This window comes from Galeopterus variegatus, unplaced genomic scaffold (genome assembly GCF_000696425.1).
Source record: "Galeopterus variegatus unplaced genomic scaffold, G_variegatus-3.0.2 Scaffold1858, whole genome shotgun sequence".
Lineage (NCBI taxonomy): Eukaryota > Metazoa > Chordata > Mammalia > Dermoptera > Cynocephalidae > Galeopterus > Galeopterus variegatus.
Window position 1 is genome coordinate 253,990 of NW_007727969.1, and position 12,317 is coordinate 266,306.

A 12,317-nucleotide genomic window follows, 5' to 3' on the forward strand; every position below is an offset into this window, starting at 1 on the left:
AAGTTGGATACTTTACTTCTGCCCAGGATGGAGGGGCCAGAGAAAGCTGGGAAACCTCTATCAGACGGCCACATGCCCAACTAAAACTTCTTCCGTAAGTGGGAAATGATTATCAGTGTCTGCCACACACAGTCTTAGGAGTAATGGTGTACATCTCTAAGGCACAGAAAAACTGGAATATACAGGTGACATCAGGTTTGTTAAAAAAAAAAAAAAAAAAAGCATGCTGGCCAGTTAGTGCAGTGGTTAGAGTGCAGCATTATAACACCAAGGTCAAGGGTTCAGATCCCCATAACAGCCAGCAGCCAAAAAACAAAAAAAAAAGAAAGGCTGCATAGAATGAATAGCTCCCAAATAGAAGTATCTGTCCACCCTACCCAGATAAATTTCTGAGTTTATGAGAGTTCTAATTCAAAGCTTTGCAGCCTTTCCTCTTGTCTCTCTTTGTCCCACCGCTTCCCCTGCAGTTCTATAAGCAGACCCAGAATAACAAGAAACTGGGTGGCATGCTTCATTCAGTAAAATATGCAGGACCCTGTAGATGACAGAGATACAACGGTGAGCCAAAAGGACCTGACCCCACGGAGCCGAGAGTCTGGGGGGGAGGGACACATGTCAGTCAAAGAATCACAAATGTAAACGTCCTGAGAAAGAGAGGCCTCCGGGAGAGGGACTAAAGGAACTGATCTAGTCAGGGAGATGGGGAGGCCCCCAGATCTGAGGGAAGAGCAGGTGTGACGTCAGAGAGGAGGCAGGGGAATTCTAACGCAGCAGGAAAAGCCAGGGGAAGGCCTTTGGCTCCCTCTCCCTACGCCCCCCATGCCTCCCCTCTTCCTCCTGACCACTAAGGCACTTCTACCAGGCTGTTTTATCCCTCGGCCCTTTTCTGCATTCTCTCTACCCTAGCTGGGAATTCTAAGAGTTGACTCTATAGTATTGGCTGCTATGCTATATTTTAGGACCTTTCCAGAAAAGCATGGGCCCTAGGATCTGACCAGTTTTCCTGAAAAAATACTACCCTCTAACCTTGAGTAAGAATCTAGTGTTTAAAGATACATAGGCCAGTGATGCCTGGTCCTTGCCTGGAGAACCTGCCCCTGCAGACTCTGGGGCCTGAAAGTCAATGCAGGGAGAAGGAAAGGCCTTAGCAGTGCCAGACCTGGAAGCTTCTGAAATGCACAAGAGATGTAAAAAAATATAAACTCTCTGAGCACATGGCCTGCTGTCCCTTATTTATCCTCAGATTTCCCAATTGTTGCCATTGTTTATCCACAGAAAATGAAACCGGTTAACTACATCAGACCTGTTCCTTCAAGGGTTTGCTTTCAAACACGTGAATTCATTCTAAGCCTCCCTATTAGCCAGTTTTCTGTTGCTTATAACAGAATACCTAGAATTAAGTAACTTATTTTTTAAATAATTTATTTCTTACAGTTTCAGAAACTGGGAAGTCTAAGGTCCAGGGGCACATCTGGTGAGGGCCTCCTTAGTGGGGGCTCTCTACAGAGTTGCGTGGTGATGCAGGGTGTCACGTGGTGATGGCTGAGCAAGAGTGCTCCCACATGATCCTTTTTCTCCTTATAAAGCCCCCAGTCTACTCCCTGGCGACCCATTAAACCAATAACCAATTAATCCATGAACAAATTCATCCATTCATGAGGGCATAGTCCTCACGAACCAATTACCTCTTAAAGGCCCCACTTTTCAAATACCATCCTGGGGATTAAGTTCCACATAAGCTTTGGAGGGGACAAACATTCAAACCTCAGCAGCCTCCGTAACGCCAGATGCTACCACCAACGGGCAAAAAGTGAACCGTAGGAGTGAATTAAAATCAGTGACATCAGAACAATGAGGGCCAAGGCTTAATACCACAGAGAAGCTCCACCAAAATAATCAACTTTTTAAATCAAGAGTATGACTTTTAATATGTTTTAATGCATGTATACATCAAGTGTAAAGACGTTTGGGCTGCCTCATTTAATATCTCTCATAGTGGCCCGCAATGAGAGAACAGTTAATGAGGCAGTCTACAGCCCGTCAAGTTTCATATTATTACTAGTAACAGAATCAAAAGGGCACAGAAATGCTATTTTTAAAAACAAATGTTTAGAGATAAAGTTGGCTGTGAAACATGATGCAGTCAGGAGAACTGGGTAAACTAATTCCACTCTCTACACACATTTCCAAACAGCTCAAAGGCCAGGGAGGATGCCTTTCTAGAAGAAGAGGAACACTCCTTCCACCTCCCTGAAAGAAGTGGTTTTTAAGCTCCAAATCTGTTACATTTAGAAGATTTCAATACAGTTGCTTCCTCTCTCTTCCATATTTTCCCTGCTATCTGAAAACTATCCCAGGTGGAAGACGGCCCCTGACACTGGCCCACGTCTAGGATGCGTCCTCCCAGCTGCAGCCTCTCTCTGCCCGCAGCCATATAAGAAATCAAGAAAGTGGTTGTGGAAACCTTCTTCCCAGGCTCACCCAGAGACTCCCAGCCAGAGGTAGAAAATGTGTCAAAATGCCCTAAGCTGGGTAGCGATGGGGATGGGGATGCAGGTGGAGGGATGAAACCCCACCCTACCTGGCGGGGTGGCATCCAGCCCTCTGGTGGACTGAGAAGGAACCGCACTGCAGGCTGCTGATGAAAGATCATGAAAGCACTCGAACTCTGAGCCTCTCCTAGGCAGGAGTGAAGTAGCCTACAATCACAATTCATTTTCTGCGTTGTTGTGCACGCAGGAGGTGCTCAGTACACACTGTTCGGCTGGAAGGAGGCACACTGCCTGGTACACTCAGCTAAAGGGAACCTACGAGATGGACATTTTAAACAGCAAGCCCCCGGAGAGCCAGGGTAGAAACAGGAAACCTCACGCAGGGTTGGCAGATGCAGAGCCAGGCTAGGAGAGACTGCCACTCATGAAAGCTGGTGTCTCAGCTCAAAGGCGGGTCAGGAAGCACAAAACATCAAAGGGATCTGAAGCCGGAGCTCCTACTCATTGGTGTTTATTAAGGCTGTCTGCAGAAGACACCTCAGCTTGGGAGGGCGCATGTCTTGCAACCTCTCCCTGAGGGATGGATTTGTAAGACAGATTGGCCAACAGCAGTCTGCAGGGGTGCAGGGTACCAACACAGTCAGCCATCCCCTGCAGGGCAGAACTTGTGGCCCTAGGGGACCCAATGCACCATCTGAAAAATAAATATTTTCATTTCCCCTTTTCTATTCTGAATTGAAATTCATAGATACCATAATTATTGTCTCTATAATTTTAAAAGTAAATATAAGGCCCTAACTATAACAAAAGAGAAATAAAAAGAAAAGCAATTTATAATAATACGTGTTTCTACATAACTACTCAAGAATGACTACACTTGAAAACAAAAAAAGGTCCAGCAAATTTCCAAATGCCACTAGGGTTGATACCATCCCATGGGAAACCAATTCTCTAGCCCCTGGCAGTCTCAAGCCACCAAGCTCCTTGACCAGCCATAGCATGGTGGCTCCTCCCAGCCCTGCCGTGGAGAGAGCCCTGTCGCCAGCCAGCCACTCACCCCCTGGCTGTAGGAGAGGAGTCAGGAGGCAGAGTCCAGACCGGCCCATTCTTGCCGCACAGCCGATTCATGTGGCATCTGCAGGGACAAATGCAGATGGAGGTGGAGGAGTAGCTCCACCACTGGTCAGGCCTTCCAGGATTCCTCAGCTATGCACAGACCCCGCCCTAGCTGCCAGCTTCCTGCCCAACGATGCTGCGGAAGTGGGAGCCTGGGAAGGTCAGCAGGGGAAGGAAGATCCCGGCAGCTGGACTTCATTTCCTCAAAAATCCCAGGCCAGCTCGGTTGGTAAAGCCAGATTTCTTTAAGTGTCTCCCCTTGTCACTTGGGGGGGTTTTCTTCACCTTTCTGGTCTCTGCTTTTGCAATGGCGTCTAACAGCACAGATGGCTATGCCCAGGACCCCCAGCCTTGCCAAATGGAGCTCTCTGTTCCAGCCCATTTAAAAGCGCAGAAATAAGATGAGGCTGCACAGTGAGAGCTCAGGTGCCCCAAGCATGTGGCAGCACAGTGCAAGGGACAGAGCATGTCCCTGGAGTTCGACAGGTTCAAATCCCATCTCTGGGGTCCATTAGCTGTGTGATAGCGAGTTACTTAGATTCTCTGCACTTCCATCTCACCAATGATAAAACAAGGATGATACAGGGCCAGCCCGTGGCTCACTTGGTAGAGTGTGGTGCTGATAACACCAAGGCCGCGGGTTCGGATCCTATATAGGGATGGCCGGTTTGCTCACTGGCTGAGCGTGGTGCTGACAACACCAAGTCAAGGGTTAAGATCCCCTTACCGGTCATCTTTTAAAAAAATAAAAACAAGGATGATATAACCTATTTTGCTGGGTTATATTGAGCATTAAGCATAATCAATGAAAAGCGCCCAGCCCAGTGCAGGAAACACAGTAGACACGCAATAAATGTCCCAAAAGGCAGTCGAGGGCTGCAGGAAAAGCAGGGGGCAGGGAGCCCCAAAGACCTAGTTTCAACCCAGATCCTTAACCACAGACTCCACCTCTTATAAAATGGGAAGAAGATGCTTCATGGGGAGGACTGACACATGAGGGGAGTCCCCCGCTGGGAAGCCCCACGGCCCCACTGACCCCTGCTCAGTGCATCACAGCCCCTCCACCTGCCAGGAGCATCCTCAGGTCTCCCAGAGGGAACAGCTGGGGCGTCTCCTGTGTCATCCGCTGCTTCCTCCACCTTCTCAGAATCACTCTGTGTTTACTGAGGGTGGAAGCACTGTACCTTCCTCCTTGCAGTTGGTGTCATTTCTACCAAGGATATGATGAGACAGTGCAGTCTCATTTAAAGCAGGGGTTAAGGTGGGTGTGAGGAGGAACACCCCAGCAGTCATCTTATCTGTACTACCTTAACTCTTCCCATGTGCTTTTTAGGGTATGGACAGTTATCTGCAAGGCTTTGATCTCCTTGTGCATAGAGGTACAGGACCTTGCAAGCTCCTGTCAGGGCTGGAGAGGGATGAGTGGGTCCTTCTGGAGTGGATGGTGAGGAATAACCAGGGAGATTCTGCCGGGACCCACCAGCTCCGGGACTGCGTGAAACAGCGAGCTGAGCGGGTAGTGCAGGAAGTTGAGGCAGGTGGCGTGTGGAGGTCAGCGTAGCGCATCAGCTGGCTGGAGAAGAGCGTCTGGCAGAAGCCGCAGCAGAATGGGCTGCCCATGGTGCCGTAGCACAGGTCCAGCTCCCGGGTGACCCTCTGGCCAGAGAGGCAGCACGCTGAGTTGAGAGCCCAGCCTCCCTTGACCTGCACCACCCGCAGCACTGGCCACCCAACCTGGGGGCGAGCACCCCCACTGCGTCAGGCGTGGCCCTGCCCTTGCCTACTCTCTCCCTGGACATCCCAGCCCACCCTGGGTGGCTCGTGTGGGGACATTGAGGCCTGTAACCACCAGTAGGGAGGAGCTGCATGTTTAAACCCACGGGCCATATTCTTGTGCACTTGAAGGTGAGGCATCTCCATTTTGCCACAGGCCCTGCTCTGGGCTCCCTCACAGTTACCTGCCCCCAGAGAGTGACTCCCCAGGACTAAACCCACAGTGTAATCCACTTTCTGATGCCCAACAGAGGACTTGGCAAAGGCCCACACACCCGGCCAACTCCTGCTCTCCAGACAGGCCCCTGCCCCACCACCAGGCCCTGCTTTTAGAGTCTGGAGAACTGTCCTGACATTGACTGCCAGGGTGACCAACAGCATGCTGCTCCCCCATCTCTGAGCCTCAGTTTTCTCATCTGTAAAATAAAGGTGACAGTCCCTGCCCAGGCTGTGGAAATTATTGAGTGCCGTGCTTTCTATGCCCTATGCTTTATAATCTGCAAAAGGCTCTACGAAGATCCTTCATTATTGATCCCAGCGGGGCTTGGGATTGCCATGTGGTCTCACTCCCTCTGACCCAGCTGGCCTGTGGGACTCTCCCAGCTTTGGTGGCTGGTCAGTAATGCCAAGAGGGTGTGTGTTTTCCTTTCTACTCTTTTCCCAGGACCCATCTGCTCACTGGCCCTAACTCTCATATTCTCAAGCCACTTATCTGGCTGACCCCAGAGGTTGATCATGGCTGGCTAGTCAGCCCCATGAGGACCCACCCCAGCAGACAGGCACTTCTCAAGGAGGGTATTGGCGAGGACTGAGGGACTGGAGGCCAGCCCCACAAACCAGGCTCAACTCTGCCCTTCAACAGCCACTGCTGTCATTTAGAGCATAGGCCAGCAGAGGGTGCTGGCTGACAAGGACAGGCAGCGCTGCCAGGGTGGGGAGAATAACTGAGCACCGGGGACCAGGACAAGGCAGATCCTGGCAGGCAGCTGGGGCACAGCCCTTCCCCCACTGGGCCTGTCCCCTCCTCACTTACCACCCAGCTCTTACCTGCATCTCCCCCTTGGTGGAGTTGATGACTTGTAGCCCACAACTACTCCCATTCAGGTGCCTGGTGCAGAAATGGCCCATGGGGGTAAGGGGAGGACACCACACGGGCATCCATTGGGGGTACTGGGCTGGGTGCATTCATGTGTGTGAGTGGGCAGGCCCCTGAGTCTGAACTGGATGGGTTAGGAGGAAAGGCCTGGAGGTCAAGGGGGCCGGGGGAGGTAGGGGGTCCAAAGTCCAGCGTACTAGGGAAGCCCAGCCTAAAACAGATCTTGATTTCCTGACGACCTTGGCCAGGACCTCGATGCCAAGCCTGGACGTGGGCAGCCACGCCTCCATCCCTCTCCCCAATACCTGCACGCCCCCAGAAAGGCCCAAACTCTCACTGGTACGGGTCTGCCGGGTGCGTGTCCAACCTCTTCGGCTCTTCTGAGCTCTCTGAAAAATGGACAGGAGACAGCAGGGTGAGTGACAGCCCAGGTCACCCACCGGCCCTGCGCACCTTGTCTGCCCAGGCCCGGCTGGGACTCTGTGCTCCCTCAGCTGTGTGCATACCATCCATGAGACTTCATCCAGAGCAAAGCAGGGTCTGGGTAGTCCCTGTGGGACAGGTGAGGGAAGGCATTTGGGAGTCGCGTGACCTCCCAAAGTCACACGGCGATGACTCAAACCCATATCTTAGAACAAATCCCAAATTGTTTAGGCTCACGGCAACTCCCGAGGATGACTCTGAGTCATTCCCGGGTGTGGAAATGTGTACCTTCCACTCACTAAAAGCCATCAGGGCAGGCGGGGAGGTTGGGTAAGGTGAGAAAGGAAGCCCCAGCCAGTGGAAACGCCACAGGACTCCGGAGTCAGGAGATGAGGATCTGAATCCCAGCTTTGCCCCTGCTGGCTGTGTGCCTTTGGGCAAACCACTTAACCTCTCTGGTTTCCCTGTGTATAAAATAGATCGTCTCTCATAAATTGCAGAACAGACAGGATTCCTGGTCACTACTAAGCCCCCACGGGAAAAGGGGGAAGATGACCACCGGGCAGCCCTCTGCACTGCCAGCCAGTGCCCCCTGCCCATTCCTGACCCCCACAGCTCACGCTTCTGCCAGGCCCAGATGCCCAGCTCCCGGGACAGCTCAGGAACCACCAGGCAAGTCCGCCAGCTCTGCCGTTTCTTGGACTTGAGAGTGTCCCCAAAGATGTGGTTCCCAATGTACAGGATGTCCTTCCGCCACACCCCAAGCTGCTCACACACCATGTCTGACGAGCCTGCCTCACCGAGGGAGGACAGACACTCGCTCACCCTTCCTGTCCCAATGGGACAGTTTAGGGACACGGGCTCCAGGGTGACTGTGCAGCAGGAGGGGTGAGGTGGGGGCTGGTACCTCCAGAGTAGACAGCACAGTGCTGGTGGGGCCCAGTATAGGTGCCCACAAGGAGCTTCCCTGAGTCCTGGAGGGGGCAGAGAGGGGCCCTGAAGCCAGGAGAACCACATCTTCTAATCCTGGTCAGGGAGGGCTGGGGACTGGGGATGGCAGTGGTAATGATGGAGTGTAGGGGGAGGAGGCAGCAGAGGGCCCCGAAGGAGACCCCTGGCTCCCTGCCTCCCTGCAGAACCGGTGGCTGCCAAAGGCAGGTCAAGCCTAAGGGGCAGGCAGGCTCCCCCGCAACCATGGTGCACAGGTCAAGGTGGATGAGGCCTCAGTAGCTGCCATTACCGTGTTGACCTGTCTCAGGACTATCCCCTCTGCAAATAAGCAGGGCTTCTACGTGTCCACCACAATCAGGTCAAAGTAGGACCTCCAGGGCCTGGCCAAGGCTCCGGGCTGTGGGGCGGGCATCAGAGAGTATGTGTGGGCCCACGGGGCCATGCACACAGCCTGGAAAATCTGACACTGCCACAGCCCATGCACCCGCCACAGCATGCCCCCCACCCTGCCAGCTTCCCAGCCCAGTGAGACACCCCTGGGAACCAGAAGGTCTTGCTCTCCTGCGACCCCAACCAAGCTGGGCAGGCGAAAGTGCTGAAAAGGCATCTGCAGCGGTCAGCGCTGGACACCAGTGCGCTGAGATCAGCCTCCAGGGCTCCTCACAGCGCAGATACCCATGCACAGGACGAAGTCAGGCCCCACCCTCCTGCCCAGGACACTCGGCACAGCCAGTGCCCCAGGGCCTGCCACGCCCACATCTCAACCCCTTCCTGCCCCCTCCAGCACCTCCCCAAACACCCGACTGCCTCTTTATGGCCTGCGAAGAGGCCCTAGTGGTCATTCCCCTACTCCCCAGAGGCTCCTCCTTGGCGTGGTTGAGGTCACCAACCTCCTCCCCACTGGGGAGCTTCCAGCAAGGCCCACCCAGGTGAAACACCCCCTCACACACTCGGTTCTTCTTCAAGGGGAGGGTGGGATGTGAGCAAGGCCTTCAGCCTTAGGGGGTGGCCTGGCCCTCCCTGCCCTCTGTGCAGCCCACCCCGGCCATGCACGTGACACTCACCTCACTGACACCAAACAGGTAGGTCATGATGGCCTGGCAGGGACAGGGCATGGGTCAGGGCACACTGGGGCCCTAGGAACAAGATAGTGGGAAAATTGCTCATTCCACTGAGGCCTTAAAAGGCTGAGAAATGGAACCCAAGATGCCAGCCGGGCAGTAGGGGGTAGGAGGGTCTCGGCTCCTCCTCACACCCTTACTGTTTCTTGCAGCGCCTCAGCATCCCCTGGGGCCACCCACCCCTCCAAATACACACTCATATCGGTGTAGTTGTAGCTGCTGTTAGCCATAAACACTTTCCCAACCTCCTTCATCTTGCCCAGCAAGATGGAGATTCATGCCTGGGGCAGGCATTAGAGTGACTTCCAGGGGTGGGGCCTCCCAGAGCTGCCCCGGGATCCCCTCCTCAGGTTTCAGCCTCCTGGGAGCCTACCCCCAGCCCAGTCCCCCCAGAGTACCTGGGCTCCAGGCCAGGCAGGATGGCCCTGAGCAAAGCCAGGTGCAGAGCTCTGTCTAAACCTTGAGGGAGAAGACCAGGGAAAGGAACAGGGGACACAGGGTGGGCCTGGCCATGGCCCTGGGTCTGAGACCACTCACATCCTTCTTCACGTATTTCTCCAAATCCTCTAGGGTCTTCTCCTTGAGACTGCCCTACAGGAGGGAACAGAATTGTGTGTGCACGGGTGCATGTGCACATGTGTGCGTGTGTGTGCATGGGGGTGTGTGCACCTGCCCACGTGCCTGCATCCAAGGTGGGGGGAGTGGCACCAGGCAGCCCAGTTCCAGACCACAGTCCCCAGTGGGAAGAGAAGTGGAAACTGTGGGGACTGGAGGCCTAGAAGTCGCCCAGGAGAGCCAAGGGCAGCAGCAGTCAGGAGTCCTGGGCCCTGGACCACTCACCGACTGGTGGATGTTATTCATGGCATCCGTCACATCCTGGAAGAGGCTTCGGAAGGACATGAAGAGGTTCCCACGCTGATAGCCAGTGTCACAGCTGAGACAGGCCAAAAAGGGACAGGGGAGGCCAATAAGGGGCCCTGAGGTGACCACCAACTTTTACCAGTGTGACTCCTCCAGCCAACCATCCTGGGAGGGGCGTCCCCCTGTGCCAAGGGTCACCCTGTGGAGCAGCACTGGTTACAGGGTCGGGGGCCACTGCGCAGAGAAGGCCTTCCTGCTGAGCACCTAGAGGCCTTCAGACCACTCAGGAGGGGCCTCTGCACTTGGCAGGGTGCCTGCACTGAGTTTGGCTCCTGGGAAGCAGCAGTGTCTATTGGTCACGACAGGACTGGGCAGGGAGAGGGACGTAGTTAGTATAGTGGGAGCAGCCAGAGAAGTCCACCAGGCAGGCATACAGGTAGAGGCAGCCACCCCCGGGCCACAGCTGGGCCCCTGAGGACCACCTCCCCGCACCCCCACCCACCCCTCACTAGGCAAGTTGAAGAGCGTGTTGAGGGTGTGCAAGCGCTGCAGGTCGTCCCTCTGAATGAACTTGCTGGGGTAGAAGCTCCAGATCTCCGCTCTGGGGAACTGGTGGGTCAGGTGCAGCGACGCCCCTCCCCAGCGCCCCAGAGGCCTGTGCAGGCTCTGGTCACTCCTTCCCAACTCCCCCTGTCCCTTCTGTCCCTCCCCCACCCGCTGGCCTTTGCTGAGCCTCTACTGAATCATCCTCCCTCCCTCCCTCTGTCCACTCCCCTTCTTTCCTCCAGCATGAGCAGCCTCCGCTCCCCCGCACCTTCAACCGTCCCCTCCATGCCTTGTCCCTTACTCCGAGAGAAAAGTGAAGCCGTGGGCACCCAGCAGCACGTTCCCGTGGAGGTCCACCTTCAGCAGATTCCCGTAGAGCATGTCAAACACCAGCCCCCTGGGGAGAGAGCACGGGGGCTGTGGTTGGGGACACCAGGGCCGGCGACAGCCTCCCACCTGGCCCAGCTCCGCACCTGGTGGGGAAGGTGGGGCCATAGGTGTAGCGCAGGATCTCGGGCGGGTACCCGATGCACACCAGGCGCTCCAGCAGCAACGCGAAAGCCAGCGTCTCATAGGCTCGGGATTTGTAGGCTGCATGGGGCCGAGCAGACCCAGGCTGGTTGGTGCCTGGCTGCCTGCCCCCAGCTACCCCCAGACCCAAATACCCTGTGTGCCAGCCCTCCCTACCAGCCAGAGTGTAGTCCATGTCAAAGCCGAAGCAATGAATCTTCCCCAGCACCAGGCTGTGGTTGACAAAAATCTTGGGGAGAGGAGGAATTTGGGATCACCTGCCAGCCCCCAAAGGTCAAGACCCAAGAAGGGATGGGCGTGGAAACCCAGTTGAGCAGACATAGCACCCCCTGCAGCTGCAGAAATGATGGGAGAGGTGGGCCTGGCTAAGCCGGGGTCTGTGTTTTGGGTGTCCCCATGCATGTATTTAAAGGAGTCACTGCATGCTGCTGGGTCCTGTGGGGTGTTTTCAGGCTGAGACTCCCCAACCCCCCTCCCCAAGTGCCCGTCTCACTGCTGGTGCCAGTCCTGCTTCAGGCCTGGAGAGGAGCCCAGACCCTCGGACTTCCAGCTGGGCCTCCATGTCTGTCCCCCGTCCACACTGGCCATCCTCACCAGGACTGAGGAAGAGGCAATTTTCCCTTCCCCAGCCCCCTGCATGCTATCAGTGGGGCCCAGCCACTCCCCTCTCCCTGCAAAACTTCAGACACCACTGACCCAGCCAGCCCCACCCTTTGCTCCCATGGCCCCCAATGCTCCCTTTTGAGGGTGGAGTCAGCCAGGACAGTCTCTGGTATCTCATCCCTTCTTCAAGAGAGAATGCAGTAAGGATCCAGGAAGAACAGTTCATCTGCATTATGCCACCTGCATGTCTAGGGCTTATGCCTCTAAGGACCTTAACTGCCTGGGACAGAGCAGAGAACCCAGAATGAAGCACAGGGGTTACAAAGGCAGGGGACTCTGTGCTTTAAAAATAAAAGACTCTTCAATAAATAAATAAAGAACTCAGGACTCTTGCTTTCTACACAATTCCAACACATTTGATTATCAAATTTCCCAGCTCAAGGCCACTTAAAGAAGAAATTGCTAGAAGCATGCCAAGAACTATAAGCAGTAGCTGGTAACTGGGATCTCAGAATCAGGGGGAAAAGGTACAAAAGGAAGTGCTGAAAAGTAGAGCAACTAGAGTTTGTGAATAGCCCCTGAGGGCCCATGCAACAAAGAATGTGACTTCCATCCAGATCAATGACCTGGGTCATCCAAAAAGACTTAGATGAGGTGGTGTGTCCTCTTTTAAAAAGAAAGAGAAGTTGACAATTCGTTTTAGAAAACTCTGTCTCCAAAATGGCTAAACTAAATGAAATTGGGCACTTTTAAAGGGATAAAAGTTACCGGGGCGGGGGGAGCACATCTGTGGGATAGCTCCTT

General features: G+C 54.5%; 1 protein-coding gene across 1 annotated transcript; it reads right to left on the bottom strand.

The window, feature by feature from the left end:
- Positions 1 to 687: 687 nt before the first annotated feature.
- LOC103595832 (5'-nucleotidase domain-containing protein 4-like) lies at positions 688 to 11,472 on the bottom strand. Its single transcript, XM_008579330.1, is given in 17 exon segments — positions 688 to 717; positions 3,550 to 3,627; positions 6,429 to 6,489; positions 6,815 to 6,866; positions 7,521 to 7,691; positions 7,808 to 7,874; positions 8,141 to 8,248; positions 8,916 to 8,948; positions 9,167 to 9,253; positions 9,510 to 9,563; positions 9,813 to 9,909; positions 10,226 to 10,304; positions 10,343 to 10,434; positions 10,681 to 10,776; positions 10,853 to 10,970; positions 11,067 to 11,139; positions 11,404 to 11,472. Coding segments are annotated over 17 exon segments (1,365 nt in total).
- Positions 11,473 to 12,317: the final 845 nt, after the last annotated feature.